The sequence below is a fragment of the Triturus cristatus genome, chromosome 4_2 (assembly GCF_964204655.1).
Source record: "Triturus cristatus chromosome 4_2, aTriCri1.1, whole genome shotgun sequence".
Classification (NCBI taxonomy): domain Eukaryota; kingdom Metazoa; phylum Chordata; class Amphibia; order Caudata; family Salamandridae; genus Triturus; species Triturus cristatus.
Genome location: NC_140586.1, coordinates 228,163,464 through 228,179,875, shown reverse-complemented (window position 1 = coordinate 228,179,875; position 16,412 = coordinate 228,163,464). Strand labels below are relative to the sequence as shown.

General features: G+C 44.2%; 1 protein-coding gene across 2 annotated transcripts in view; it reads right to left on the bottom strand.

Annotated features, from left to right (window-relative positions):
* The window catches only part of PLA2G6 (phospholipase A2 group VI), a 269,817-nt gene that overhangs the window by 116,934 nt on the left and 136,471 nt on the right, over positions 1 to 16,412 (bottom strand). The window contains exons 9-10 of one of the 2 annotated variants that reach the window (XM_085601318.1): positions 11,322 to 11,447; positions 2,221 to 2,314 (exon numbers count right to left, since the gene is read on the bottom strand). In XM_085601318.1, the coding sequence (XP_085457444.1) occupies positions 2,221 to 2,314; positions 11,322 to 11,447 (220 nt within the window). The remainder of the gene's footprint in view (positions 1 to 2,220; positions 2,315 to 11,321; positions 11,448 to 16,412) is intronic. The other variant, XM_085601319.1, reaches the window with a different exon arrangement.

Genomic DNA, 16,412 nt, shown 5'->3' with positions numbered 1-16,412 from the left:
GGTGAGACAGCAGATGTGACAGCTGTCAGAGTCAAAGACAGTTTCTTTTTCTTCAGGAAAGGAGATGGTAACTCCTGCACACTACTGCGCTTAGAGGCTGTCTGAGAGCGGCCAGAAAGAAGACTTTCCATATCAGAAACTGGGTCTTCATTATCCTTCAGTCTCTGTAGCCATATTAAGAGACGGCCTTCTCTGTCTTTCAAAGTCTTTGTAGAAAAGGTTCTACAAAATTTACATTTTGCCACTTCATGATCTGGGTACAAACAGTAAATACACTTACTGTGTGGGTCCTCAGAAAATAAACGCAGCTTTCCACACGAAGAACAAGGTCTAAACAAAGATTTCTTACTTGAAGACATTCTGACTGACAAAAACTGAGCAGAGCTCAGGGAGACTCCCTGTCACACGACGTGCGGTAGAAAATCTGAGGTGAGGAGCTCTGAGGAGAAGGTTCTAGAGAGGAGCTGGCGCCTGATTGGCCGTAGTTTGGACTAACATAATGACAGAGATAGACTGCGAATGTCTTTTTTCTCTTTCCATGTATCTCTATGGAGATTTCATATAGGGACATTCTTGATGTTATCACTTACTTATATCTCTGTTTTTATATGATTACTTATGTATATGTATATATATATATATATATATATATATATATATATATATTATGGCTGTATATATTACTATATTATTTACCGTGGGACTCCCACTCCGACGACGGGGAATATTCAAGCATGTGAATCTATGAAAGACACCCCAATACTGGAGAACCTGCATTATCTAACCATCAATGATAGAGTCCTCATTGGTGGCACAGTTGACAGTGGGATCAAAAGTGGTGCCAACGACAGGGCTGCAAATGCGGATGACAAACCACTGACAAGATAGCTGATTGTTGAGTCTTCAACAAGGGACTCGGCACTGAAGGTGAGCCCACCGATGTGGAGAGCGTTAGGACTTCAATGAATAGAGGTCTAAGATGGTGGCACTCTTGACGAGCGGTGCTTGGGTTTAGATTCTTTGGTTGTCCATTACATGGCAATGGAAGAGAGGGTGCAAAGAGCAGTTGATGCAAGGTGTCTGGTGGCTTTAGTGGGTGTGATCCTCGAATGTTTTACTTTGAAAACAAAGGCAACCATACTCACATAGAACCAGGGCAATTAAATTATATCTAAGTAACGATGGTTCTTGGGGAAAATACAAAATAACTTCATAATAATCATGCACAATGGCAGATAATGCTAGAGAAGTCTGCTGAGAGAGATGCTTATACAAAATACAGTCAGGAAACCAAATACTGTTAGCACAAAGTAATTTCTGTATTTAGAAAATGCATATAAGTGCTCAGTGTCCCAAATGAAATGAGAACCAACATATTTTGAGTGACAGAAATATGACATACAGCGTGGTTTCTCAATACATGGAAATGACCATTATAATTTAAACAATGATTCAACAACTTTGTTATTTTTTTACAAACACTGGAAAATGTTTTTTATGCAAGTCGACGACGTTTCGATCCCACTGTTAATGGGAGGTCTCATCAGGACCTGAAAATGGGGGACACCTGAAGAATTCCCAAAACTGACATCTTAGTCGGTGGTGTGCACAAAACACCTGTGAGAAAAGGTTAAAGAAAACTCACATGGAGCCCAACCGGGCGCACAGTGAGGTGGGAAAAGTCTAGCAGAGAGTTGAAAGCGTGTTTGGATAGAACACGTTGTGGATACCAAACTGCGTAGACCTACAAGAATGTCTCTGCACTGCCGAACCAGTAGTGTGGTCGGGTGCGTTTGTTCGAAGTGTCTTGAAGTGTGACGCGTATGGGTAGAAAACCAGGGGTCACCCAAGTCAGCCGTGCCACAGTCTGAATGTATGGTCAGGTATGTGTGCTCAGTGCGTTTTGGAATGAGACGCGTACCGGTGGGAAGGACGCCAGAGTCAGCCGCACATCACTAGTGTCCCATCTACTGGAGAACTGGCTAAGTCAGTCTCCAGCAGCAAATGCCATGGCATACTTTCAGGCTCAGGGGCACGGCTGACTTCGGCTCATATTGTTCCCCAACTGCTGGAAAGTGAATGTAGCACTGACTGAAATCCCAGAGGGAGCAGGCATTGGTGCTTTCAGTCCTAATCTGGACTCTTTTCTAGTAGTCACTAACGGAACACAAAACTGCGCCTCCTTTCACTGATGACCCATGCTCTCCCTTATGCACTTACCGCCTAGGTCCATCATCATTGGAGTCCACGCAATCTAGGCTCATACCCATCATGGTGTTAAGGCCAGTGGCGATGTACACAGCATCCCCAAAACCTGCAAAGAGAAAGAGCTGGAGCTCAATGAACCAATGGTCTCGCATCATCACCCAACCAGGCATCCCAGGGCCAGGAAATGAACACTGTGATAGGAAACTGGGCAAAATAATCAACTAATTTGGAAGGAGCAGACTGACTGCAACATGTTGGAATGTCGTTGGAATAAATGAATATTTTAATTTTCTCAATTCCTTAAAATTGGTGCAACAAAGCCTCAATAAAACCAGATAATTTTTTTAAAATTTAATATACAGGACACAAACTGTTAGTTTACCATGTGTATGCTGTATGATGGCCACTGTAGGAATAAGATGGATTGTATGTGAGTTTAATCAGCCACCACAGAGATTTGTTTAATCTGTATGTGGTATTCCTTGGGATATTCTGGGTTTAACTGTGGTTTAAAAATGGTCACTTCCAGGCTATGTTGGGTTTACGTCTGGTTTAAATTGACCAGCCAATAGATGTTGGCCTAGTGTCCGACTTCAAATGGCGAGAGGGAGAGGGAAAGGGAGAGTGAAAGTGAGAGGGAAGGAGAGAGAGCGAGAGAGAGCGAGAGAGAGAGAGAGAGTGTGTGTGAAAGGGAGAGAGAGAGAGAGAGAGAGAGAGCGAGAGAGAGAGAGCGAGAGAGAGAGAGAGAGTGTGTGTGAAAGGGAGAGAGAGAGAGAGAGCGAGAGAGAGAGAGCGAGAGAGAGAGAGAGTCTTTGTTAAATGGACACTGATAGGGTAGTCTGAGTTGTGCATCTTAAAATAACCTGCTTTTCATTCAAGGGTTTGGTATGTAGACATCACAAGGCTTCTCAGATAAAATTACGACCAAACTATGAAAGCACAGAAAAGTATAAAATATATAGAGATTTGGAAAATAAAGACAGCACACATCATAAGTCTAGGAATGAGATGATACTTTGATAGGCGAGTGTTGTGGAGGGCCATGTAGCACCGACATACTGCTCCATCCATAAACCTTTGCCCACTGGGGGTGTCTTTTTCAGAAGTGAGATGTCATTCAGTCTCCATGGTCATTCAGTAATGAGCTTTCCCCCTTGCACGTACTGCTGTGCCAGTGGGACCCAGTCCTGGAGGGATCCACCTCTCCTCGGGTGGCCGGTAAACTGAGTTTCTGTGCCCATTATAGCCTTGGTATCTATATGTGGGTGTATGTGGCAAGCTCCATCATTGCAAGGGCCCCTTTGGCTTGATACCGGCAGTTTATGTGCATTACCTTTTGTCCTTCCATCTGGTAAGTACTCTCAATTTAAATCCTTGACTCCTTAAATTTAAAAAAGATGGAAAAAGACGAAGTGTGGTGAAACAAACAAGCTGCTTACCTTTGGTAAAGCTCTTTCTGGTGGATACTCGATCTTACCCCAGATTCCGCAACTTTTGAACTCCTTCAAGAGCCAGACTGGATGAGGAAACTTTTACTGCAACAGCTCCTGCGTGCCAATAGATGGCGCCATCAGACTCCACAATGATTGCATCATCCGGAAGTGATGATGAGGGCCCGGATATAGGTGCATAACCGCCAACTTGAACAAAAATCTCACTGGGTGAGGAGGGGGCAGGGCTTCGTGCCAAGTAGTACCTAAGAGGCACTTTTGAACCCCACCCTGCCCCAAGCCTCCTCCACACCCCCTGGCCACCAAAAAAAGCTTGCTGAGGCTGGTGCAGATGTCCTGGGGTGTTTTCACCGCCCTAATGGCCATCAGCATTTAAAAGCCTTGGAAAACAAGCTAGGAAAACACCTATTTATAGTGGTTTTCAGCTTGTTTTCCCTGCCACTGTGTGATACTGGCTCCTCACCGGGTGACACTGTGTGAGTTGGCAGGTATGTAGGTGCCAACTCTGCACACAGACATCAGTTTACAAAGGCAACCTTCATGCCCTCAGACATGGAGTAACTCACAAACTGGTAGCGGGACAGTGTGCGGATTCTAAAATGGATGCTTTTGATCTATCAGAAGTCCACTTCACAGAACGAGGAAGAGGAACCAGTGAGGAATTTGTACTTAGAGTATCCACGAAGAGTGCTATCAAGAAAATAAACTATTTGTGCTTCTGAAAGATACTTCTAACTGCAGATTTCTCACATTTGGTAAAGACAACACAGCAACGTCCGAAGGTAGCTGGACAGGGGAGTGAACCTTACGAGTGGGCGAATGCAACTCTAACACCTCTGCGACTCCCACCATGACATAGGTGGTCTCTTCAGTAGGGGCCCCAACAACGAGTCTAACTCAATCTATGAAGGGTGTCAAGGCCACTAGTACTTTGAAGATCTAAATTCAACCCTGCGTAAGTGTAGCAAAGGGGAAACAAATCGCCTGCTTCTTCCTCTTCATCATCATCTGGAAGATGTGGATTCATTTATAACCACCTTTAACTACCTTTGTTATTGGACCTGTGAAGGTTAATCCCCTCCTTCCAACTTGGCCCCACCTCCCAAGATTCAAACACTGAACACCAGTCCCATGTACTGAGTAGATTCAACCAGTTGCACGGGTCAAAATGCGTTGACACAACCAATCAAGGAAGTCAGCACCCCAAATCAATCAATCTGGATTAGCGAAGCATGGCTAATCACCTAAAAGGGTATCCAGGAGCCGAGAGAAACTGCTGCAGGGGGGCTCAGCTGACCAGCGATGTCTTGAGGGGAAACAGCCATTTTACGAAGGCTTTGGAACGCACAGCTTTTATAACGAAACCGGTCTTTTCACCAGTTTAATGTTCAAACCGAATGTCTACTGTGCGCATGGCAATACAACAACAAGCATTTGCAATGCAATAGGTCTCGCATTTGCGAGAGTTTCAGCTATTGGCATTGTAAATGACAATGCCTTTTATTTATGGATTTTGAAAACCTGCAAGCCTTGCATAAACACGCACTTTGTACTTATAGTCGTTGCTAACGAGAAGCAAGGCTGGCAGTGACTGACTCTTTTACTGCTAGCCTTGCTTCTCATAAGCAACAACTATAAGTACAAAGCGCGTGTTTATGCACCATTTGCAGGTTTTCAAAACACATAAATTGAAGGCATTGTCTTTTACAATGCAAATAACTCAAACTCTCACAAATGTGAGGCCTATTGTATTGCAAATGCTTGTTTAACATGCTTGCAACCATCCCTGATGAACTGAGAATCACTGCTGGTAATTATGAATTTGGTGGCCACTAATGCGGTCACAATCACACCTCCAATATTAGCAGCTCACAATTATTTTCATTGAACATAAGTATCTCTGATAACAGAAAAGGTTGGAGATACCCGTTCTAAACAGTTTCAAAAATGTAAGAATACAATTTTCAGCACCAACTAACATTGCCAGTATGCTTGTAAACCTATGCTAGGGTGCAAATGCAGGTAAAGCAGAAAGAACCACGAACTATGGGTAGCCAAATAACTACTCGAAACGTTACTGGGATTATAAAAGTCTGAGAACTCCTGACATTCACAAGCGTATTACTTTGCAGGGTTTACTGTCAGTGTTTTTTGCTACGGTTCTAACGTTTGAGAAACTGTCTTTCAAAAAAACGCTATCTCTTAAATGTTCACAATTAATTGATGTTGTTTTCAGAGGCATTTTAAAGAGTAGCATTTTGTTTATAATCCATGTAACATAAACACATTGTTAGAACTCAGCCCTGACGAAGAGTTCGGACAAACTTCTCCCAAAACCCCAACATTTTTTAAAAGCAAACTAAGTGAAAAAAACAACTTCTGATACATTAAAACAAGTAAGGACGGTACTTGCTGCCAAAAAATATTAAATCTTCCCACTCTCTGTAGAGTCTCAATCTAGCCAGCTAATCGTGCACAATCAGTTCCTTTCTTTGGGGCAGCCAGAAGCAGGGAATACAAATATGGAAGTGAACTTGAGTTATGACACCAAAAAGGACAGAAGAGCAAAGAAATAATCAAGTCCCCGAGCCACTTCGCGTCCCAGATAATGTAAGAGCCAACGTCTCACCCCTGCAACGGTGGTGGTACCAAGAGGCCTGGAAGTGGGGGGCAAACAGAGGGCAGCCAGCTGCAACTTGAATCAATGTGTTCTTAAATAAACACAGCGAGGAGGACAGCAAAGAGCAGGCAACGCAACACAAGCGGGGTTATTTCTACCCAAAGCAGGCATTGTGTAGCTTTTTAAGAGTCCATCTCTCCATCTCCTCCAACAGAAGCAGAGAACATGTCGAGGAACACCAAAAACAAGAATCAGACCCAGCGGCAGCTTTTTGAATCCTACCCTAAGTGTTTGAATATATTGTGCATACACGAGTGTGCACGTAAGTTAACACATGGTGCACAGCAATTTAATTCACCTCAAGATGCATACTCGGCCAAAGGAATAACAGGGTCACAGCGTTTAACTAGCGTATATAAAACGGGGCAGCTTGAGAGTTTTCTGCAAGTGGCAGGCTTATATCTGACACTAAAATCTTAAATCTACAAGAGAAACAAGAGAAGCCCGGCGGAGCGTGACGCGCGCGCTTGGCGGGGGCGGGGGAGCGGACCCTTTGAAGTGCTCCCAAAAAGCGGATTGCATGGCGGCACGATGCGCGTGATTGTGCGCGTGCTAGCCATGCAATCCGCTTTTTGGGAGCACTTTTAAAACCCGCTCACAATAGTCTCGCTTTGCGATCGCTTACGCGATAGCAAGGCGAGACCTAAAAATACTGTTGTGGATGGGTACAATTACATTTACTATCGTATTAAGGGATTAGGGAAGGAACAGCATACAGATGTCGAATTTAGGGCTCAGGGCTGTGGAAGGGACAGTTTTAGGGCTCAGAGCATGAGGGAAGCACCCGGATGTTGTATTTAGGGCTTAGGGCAAGGGGCAGTGTTGGGGTTAAGGGTGCGGGGGGGGGGGGGTTGCAACCGGATTTCGTGAGATGATTTTCAAGTAAAAGACCGACTAACAGCACCGGAGGTAGCACCGAAACAGACTCACGAGACCTGGACAGAGTGCAGACAGGGAGATGCTGGTGTCACTTCCTTTTTCAAAGGATTTGTCAAGGAAGGCTGGACACACCAGTCCTGTGGTATGAGCTGACATCACAGTCCAGACACAGAAGAGGAACTGAGCAGCTCAGCAACCGACTATAGAGCAACACCGGACACACAACACTGCAGCACCTCTGCAGCCAGCTATGGGCAGAAAAAAGAAGAAAGCGCTATGTCAGACCGGACAACGGCCATTATCATGAAAGCTTGGGAACGTAAAAGGAAGCGTTGCAATTCACTACGTGATTTAGGCATTCGTTGTAAAGGTATGTTGAATTGCACTGTACGTGCCGGCGTGCTGTTGTACTTCATTCTAGAAACTGTTGTGATCATACCAGCTTTGTTTTAACGCTTTCATTATTGAAGCCGTCGGACTTACGGCATTCGTTCTAGCATTATACATCCGTCTTGAGTCCTATTCTGAATTCCAGCAGAGAGGATGAGGTCTGTAGGTGAAGAGGGAGTTTGTTCCAGGACTTTTCAGCGAAGTAGGAGAAGGGGGGTCCACCACTGTTCCTGTGTCTGATGGGGGGGGGGGGTGTGGGCGAGGAAGCCGGAGGCTGAGCACAGGTGTCTGGAAGGAACGTGGAAGTTCAGTCGGTGGTTGATGTACACTGGTCCCTGGTTGTGGAGGGCTTTGAAGGTGTGGATCAGCATCTTGAACTGGCATCTCTTATGAATGGGGAGCCAGTGGAGTTTCTTGAGGTGGGGGTGATCTGGGTCCGTTTAGGGAGGTCTAGGATGAGTCTTGCCACTGAGTTTGGTATTGTTTGCAGTCAATTGAGGAGATGCAAGGTGATTCTTACATGGAGTGCTTTGCTGTAGTTCAGTCGGCTGCCAACAAGGGCCTGGGCGGCGGTCCATCTGGGGTCGATGGCAAGCCACTTCAAGATATTGCGGCGCATGTGAAGGGTGAAGAAGCAGGCGGGTGAAACTCCATTGATCTGTCTTTTCATGGTGAGCTTACTGTCCAGGATGATGCCAAGGTCGCAGACGTGCTCGGTCGGTTTGGGTGAGGGTCCTATTTCAGGAGACCACCAGGTGTTGTTCCCATGGGGAGGTGTTGTTCCTGAAGAACAGCACTTCTGTATTTTCTGTGTTGAGTTAAGGCAGTTGCCTCTCATCCAATCGGCGATGATCGTCATGCACCTGCGGACGTTAGTCAGTGTGGCAGAGGGGTCTTCTGATAGTGAGTGAATCAGCTGGCAATCGTTGGCATAAGCTATGATGTTCAGTTCATGCGATCTGACGACATGGCCAAGGTAGTCATGTAGGTGTTGAACAGGGTAGGTTTGAGGGATGAGGCTTAAGGGATGCCGCAGATGGTGTTCTTGGGTTCCGAAGTAAAGGGAGGAAGGCAGATTCTCTGGGTTCTTCAGGTGAGGAGGGAGGCAATCCACTTGACGGCAATGTTGTGAAGTCATTTGACCAGGGTGTGGTGTGATACCGTGTCGAACACTGCTGAGAAGTAGAGGAGGATCAGGGCAGCTGTTTTCCTTGGTCGAGCGGGGAGCTAATGTCATCTGTGGCTGCAATCAAGGTAGATTCGGCGCTGTGGTTGGTGCGGAATCCAGATTGGGAAGTGTCCAGAAGATGGTTGTTCTCCATGTGTTCACTGAGCTGGCGGTTGATGGCCTTCTCTAGGGCTTTGGCAGCAAAGGACAACAAAGAGATGGGGTGGTAGTTCTGGAGTTCGTTGAGGTCAGCAGATGTTTTTTTGGGTAGGGGTGTGACTTCTGCGTGTTTCTATTCTTCGGGGAAGGTGGGCGTGGTGATGGATGAGTTGAAGATGTCTGTGAGCTTGCTGCTGATCGTCTTTCTACCAAGGTTGAAGATGTGGTGGGGGCAGGGGTCCGTGGGTGCTCCTAAGTGGCAGAGTGCATGATGGCTGTGTTGTCTTGCACAGTGAGCTGGTCACAGGTGGTGAAGGGTAGTTGCGTTCCTCATTCGTAGGGGCGAGGCAGCTGAGGATGCCGATGGACTCGAAGTGTCTGTAGATTGTGGAGATCTTGTCATGGAAGAAGTCTACCAGTGTGTCGCAGAGTTCCTGGAAAGGGGTGATTACGTTTTCAGTGGCTGAGGGGCTGGAGAACTCTCTGACGTAGTTGAAGATTTCCTTGCTGTGGTTGGAGCTTGCTGTTATGCGGTCAGCCAAAGAACATTTCATCAGTCTAAATCAGCCACCTATTTTTTGTGGTGTGGCCCCAACAAACAAGAGGGTCCATATCCTTGATTAGAAACATTGACAATGGAACAAAAATAAAAACATTTAATTGAAAAAGTCTCACGTGAGTCGCTAAACACCAGACTGCTGTGTATATCCAAACTATGAATAATATTGAACAATTTATCCCATTACTTCAGGATTGTCTAACCCGTTAACCGCGGCGCAAATTCTGCTGCGGGACTTTTAATGAGTGGGCGGGGCAGTGTCAGCCAACGGACGTGCGCAGCACTAGCTAGGTAGTGCTTGCGATGGCCGTTGGCCGACACACGCAGGGAATGGGCTAAATTACAAAAAACATGCTCTCAATGTTACTTTGAGTTTTTATCTGGATCAGTATCTCACTTATTTGTCACCGATCACATTGAATAGGTTTTTTGTGTGCATCAATGATGATTATGAGAAGAGTGTATGATAATTCTTACTTTTACTTACCTACTGGCAATACTTTAAGCAAGCACATGCAAACAGCTCATTCCTGAACGTGCTCACAAATATTTTTTTAATATACTTGTATTTGTCTCATGCTGTGATTTTTTTCACTTGTTACATGGAACAGGTCCTACTGTACTTGTAATTGTGGCTAAATGTATCTAGCAATGGATGGAGCGGTTGTGTTTGATTGAAAGTTTGGAGCCCAATCACCAAAGCCAGACGTCTTGAAGTTCTGAGACCGTCATCTGGTTTCTGCAGGTGCGGCACAATTTTAAACTTAGAAATGCACATTTTTCATATAGACACTGTCGTAGAATATTGCAAGAGTCAGTGAAACAAAAATTACAGGGGTGGAGCTTTGGATTTGCGTTGCAGGGTGCAGAAAAGAAAAGAGGAACCGATGACAGCACACAGGGGTTACGTCAATATACAGGCTCATGTCATCACTTGCAGAGGTGGACCTAAACCGCCCTGGAATCCAATGGGGTCTTTTGCAGGAAAAGATTCCAGATCCAGTCTGGTACCTGTGGGGATTCAAAACATGAGGAATCTGTGTTTAGAAATATCCATCAGAAACAGCATATACATGTGGGATTGCTCTCCAAAAGCGGGCCACTGTAGGTCCTTCTGTGATTGTGGAGCACCTACTATGTCCAAACAGCCCCTTTCAGCCACTTTTCAGAGCTGCACTAGGGCACCTGCTTCAAATCCTCAGACATTATAAACGAGAGAGAGATGACTGAAGATGAAATAAAAGGAAAAGCATAACCCTCAGTGATGTGGCTGTTTCCTTCAATTATGGTCAATGGACACCCTCATGCAACCTGGGTTGTGACCTCACTCCAGAAAGGTATTCAACCTGCATCCATTTGTACCCTGACAATTATCGGACAGCTCTGGAAGATTGAGATGGCTAGTCCTTTCTCCAGTCACATAAACATATGTGCATCCCACTCTGCAAGACAACAAGCCACCCATAATACCCCTTCTGCCTCCTACAGTGTCTGAAAAATGAACCTCCCAGGACCAGTGAAGTAGGTGCACGGGGTATATTAATGCATAGAGTGTGCTTTAAGTCAGATGCAGCCCGACCGCCGTCTAGATGTGAGTTTTGAGGTGAATACCTCATCTAGGCAGGCCTCGGTGTAGATTGTAGCCAAAGTGTTGTGAGAAGAGCAGCACACCAACCGAGGCATCCATCCAACCAACCTTTCACCCGCAAGGAAAAGAGAAGCAACATAGAGCAGGATGAGGTGTTGTAACTGAAAGGACAGAGGATAGGACAGGACAGTCCCACACCCTCCAAAATTAGATGGAGGGGGAGAAGAGATGGGTATTACCTATGCTGCTATTGCTGCTCCGGGGAGTATGGGCATATGGGACTGCAGACGAGTCAGGGGAAGGCGGGTAGCAGCGCTCAGCTCCTACACTACTAAGCAGGCTCAGCAACACCTTCCGGTTAGCACCTTGTCACAAGCAGGAAAGAAAAACATACAACAGTCAACTGAGAATCTTGTGAGCAGAAACATTGTTATCTTCCTGTGAATGCCCACTGAATGCATCCAGTGGTGCATTACACTTGCAGCAAAAGTGTGATCCACATAGGATACACCAGACATCCCCATGAGCAACTCCAGCTGATGGTGCTCGACTTTCACAGGTGTACACAGACTCATAACGGCTCAACAAACCACATAGAAAGATGCAGCTGAGGTAGTTTACCATCACATGTGTAGCAAATGCATGTGACCATCACAGGTACAGCTGAAATCATGCAAACATCAGAGGCTTAGCGGAAGGTATGCCAAGGGAACATGGCATGCAGATGAACAGATGAAGGCACACATTTGTGAATGCATGCAGGTGGCTTTCTGTCCTACACAGGCTCATCTCAGATCGTGTGACCTAGACAGAGACAGCAGTGGGCACCTTTGTGTACAAATATACTGTCTGCAAACTACCTCTTCAAAGAAGTGCACAATCACAGATTCTTCAGGCAATGGGCAATTCTGATAAGAGCAGACTTTCTTAAGCTTGCAGCCATCCCTCATTCAGTAAGTACAAGCCACATCTCCATCAATATACAATCTATACTTTTCATCTCAAGACCTTCTTCCTTCATACAAGTGAAAACACCTCAGTCTTGTTGATGTCACTGGAAACCCAATAAGTAGTGAAGTTGAAGGCAAAAGTAGTACTGTCATGAGACCTCAGCCCACCGAGTTCTCCGCCTTTTGCCTCAGCAACATCCTTCAGCATCCCTCACATTACCTGTCCCTTGTTCTGAGCAATGTATGACCCCCTACATAATTTAGCACCTATCAATATCCAATTAGTACATTGTTATCTATCTAACCACATGAGATGTGGGGCTGTAAACACATGTGTCTATGAAGTGTAGGGGGATTAGGATTAAGAGGGACAAAGTTCTCAGCCAATCGACCTTCATTAGTAGTCATAAACATTGAATCACATACAGAACAGGTGAATTCGTTTTTGTTTTTACACAGAAATCCCCAAATATAGAAACAAAATGCTCATGTAATAACTAATTTTGTTATGAAAAGATTCACAGGGGAAAAAAAAAAAGGGTTAATAATTGTATATTGACATTCACAGGAAAAAAATGGTTAATAATAGTATAATGACACCACCCCCTCACTCACTTCCTATCCTTCCTTTTAGAAGGGAAGATATAAAAGGAACCCATTTCCTTAGCCATACAACCTCAGAGGACATGAGGGTCACTACTGCTTTGAGACAGACCGGGAGCTCAACTCAACAGAATGCTGCACGGTAGCAGTTGGACCATCAGTTAATTTCTCTGCTCTGTCCTTCATTTTTCCAACAGAAAATATCATTTTTGAGATACTGTTTTCGCTTCACATATTATGTAGTCTCCGCTTCTGTTTTTTAAATAATTTTTGTGATGCAAGCTGATAAATGTTTACCATGTCGTTTTAGGTCTCCTTTAAACTAGAATTCAACCACTGTATTGGTCAATGGAGAAAAATATTTTTGTCCAAATGCGCTTCATTTTCCTATGTTTTTCTTTTGTTTTAAAAGGGGAGGTGTACTGTGTGGCAGGTTCTAGCGGTAAGGTATAGAAGTTGAACACCATTGCTTGATTTATTTATGATTCAGGCCCCTTCTGGGACTAAAAGGTAGTTTTCTCAGTCTGATATGGGCGAGTATAGCAAAGGGACCATAGAGAGACTTTGCTCTTATACTAATCCGTTCTTGGTTACCTCTTAGGGGTATTTTACAGGATTCCCTGCCCTTTTTCCAGCCGACACTGAACTGCTTGATAAGTAAAGTAGTTCTCATCATCGACTGCAGTCCGCAACGTTGATAGAGCCATTATGATAACTTTTTCTTCACCATCAAGGAACTTTATAAAAATTTGTAAACATTCTAATAAAATAATAAGCTGATCCCCACTGCATATGAGATGAGTAATTCGTAACAAATGGGTGAGAAGAAAAATAATCCACTTATGCAAGCAAGTTGCAGAGAGAGATTTGACCAACTAAAGTGTTAGATGTGGAGTCAGAAGCAATGCAAAGTAATGTTTGGCTAGGGTGTCAATTGAACTCCAGATGACTGGTCTGAATATTTGAGCTACTGAGATGTTTCTATTAAGATACGTATCACAAAACAACCTGAACTAGTCAAGTAAAAGAACCTAACCTTAGGGGGAAGGAAGGTATCAGAAGCCAAATAGGTTCTAAAATACCAAATGTAGAGAAAGGAAAAGATTGTCCTTTTCTTGAGTCCCCTCACTCACCAGGGTTTCCCCACGGTGACATGCTTCATCATTGGGGTCCTCCCAGTCCTCTACGGACTGAGGCGTGCTGCGACTTGCGGATTACGTAGGAGCACTGGAAAATCCGACTATGTGTAGTGCAAGTGAAAGTGGAGTGGATTTGTGAAATTAAAATTAATCAGCTAGTGGGCCAAAATAGACTTTATTAATGCTCTAAGCTGAAGAAATTAAAAATGGGGTGATATACTAAGGTCCCTAGTTATAATGAAATAGGTGTACCTAGCATATTGTATTGTCAACTAGTTTCGAGCTTCCCCAGCTCTTCGTCAGGACAACACTGGGACCAGCCCAGTGTGACAGTGCCACTCCTAGTCAACCTTGATGTGGTGTAAAATGAAAAAACGCTGCAACAGTGAGGCATGCGTAACTTATAATACATACGTTTTGTACGTCAGGAAACGTCTGTGGGATATAATAAGATACATATTATTTCGAAAAAAATGTTGTTAGTGGGTACTTTTATCTATAAAAAGTTTTGTGTGAGCACACTACACCCAAGTGGTCAATCACTTCAGTCTATGACGTGCCTCGTGGTTGTTTCTTTATAAAAGAGAAGGAAAACAGAAGAAAGTTGAATCACTATCTCCATGCCGGCGTTTTTGTGCTGAAAAGTGATTTGTGGTTTAAAACATACTTAACCAACATGTCTGACATCACACGAAACATACATACACAAAACATACAATTGACACAAAAAACGGGTAATTACATACTTTTTAAAGGACATAGATATGCCTCATGGTCAACGGAGGGGCAATGGCGGTCTAATACATCTAAGAAAAAATGTAAAGTTTGCCGTTAAAGCTGTTCAGTGCTTCGTGGTCGAAGCTTGCCCTGTTATGGAGGCAGAGACGGAAAAAGATCAATGTTCTCCGTATGGTGGGCGGGATAAATTGAGCAAACTGTTACGGAGCGCTCACTTACTTGTACCAGGACAGCCACGCATCGGAAAACCTACTGGGGCCAACACCTTCCGGACCGCATTCTGGCGTGTCTCAGGTGTGGTGATGTTTTATGAAGACGGGACGGGGTAGAAACTGAAAAGGGGAGTGCCTCGTACTTGGAGAGGCCTCCGGGGGGGGCCATCTTGGATAGGGACAAGTATTAAGGATAATACCAAGACGTATATTTCGTGAAGCGCAATCGAGTTCAACGAAGATGTTGATAATGTGAATAGGCTTATGAAAGTTCTTAATAAGTCAACAGGGAAAATTTTAAAGAATATTTTAATGACGTATAAAAACCTATGTAACAGTTATATCTCTTAATTAAGGTCGTTTTGTAAAAATGGTGGCTAGGTAATTGCACTCAGGGTATTGCAATCAAGAGGAGTCCCAAAGGGGTTTGTTTGAAACTGAAAAGGGGAGTGCCTCGTACTTGGAGAGGCCTCCGGGGGGCGGCCATCTTGGATAGGTACAAGTATTTAAGGATAATACCAAGACGTTTATTTCATTATAACTAGGGACCTTAGTATATCACCCCATTTTTAATTTCTTCAGCTTAGAGCATTAATAAAGTCTATTTTGGCCCACTAGCTGATTAATTTTAATTTCACAAATCCACTCCACTTTCACTTGCACTACACATAGTCGGATTTTCCAGTGCTCCTACGTAATCCGCAAGTCGCAGCACGCCTCAGTCCGTAGAGGACTGGGAGGACCCCAATGATGAAGCATGTCACCGTGGGGAAACCCTGGTGAGTGAGGGGACTCAAGAAAAGGACAATCTTTTCCTTTCTCTACATTTGGTATTTTAGAACCTATTTGGCTTCTGATACCTTCCTTCCCCCTAAGGTTAGGTTCTTTTACTTGACTAGTTCAGGTTGTTTTGTGATACATATACTGCTGGAGGGTGAACCTAACCATCAACCTCTCCTTCCCCCCTTATTTTGATAACCATGTTTCTATTAAGAGCAGCCATCACTGCTGCTTCTTCTGTGGAATGAGGTTCGGGAACATGTGTGAGAGATCCGTTGACTTTCTGGTAAAAAAGCAATATTACGGGATACCATTCATCTCAGCATCAATTGCTTTTAAAGCATTATATGAGAGGGAAGAGACGGACAATTTTAAGATACGCTTTTCAGTATCTTCAGTCTTATCAAGATAATAATCGATAGCTCTTTTAAAGTTTAACTTCAGCACAAACCATTCTGCTAAAGAGATCCAATTAGGGAAAAACAAGGACAGCCAAATGGTCTGCATCCCATGAAAATCTAATGTTCTTCTTGAAAGGAACAGGAGAGAGAAAAGTGTGAAGGAAATTGTAAATAAAAATGTGCAGCACCTAGAGCTTGAATCTCATCATCCTTCTCGTTTGTTTCATAACCAGTAGGAAAGTGACCTTTCAAAACAAATGTTGTAAATCTGACTTGTGAACGAGTTCAAAAGATGGTAGGCCTTAATTTGGGCAAAACTATGTTAAAAAGATAAGGGAAACATGGGGAGAAGGTTTTCTGAGAGGTAGGAAAACTGAAACATTCTAGGAGTCTTTAATAACCGGAATGGTGAAAAGAAAGTTACTCGTGAAGGACATGCACAATTGACATTCTAGGGACAAGGAACTGAAGTACCCTGCATCTTTGCTAAGACTGTAGCCGATCTGA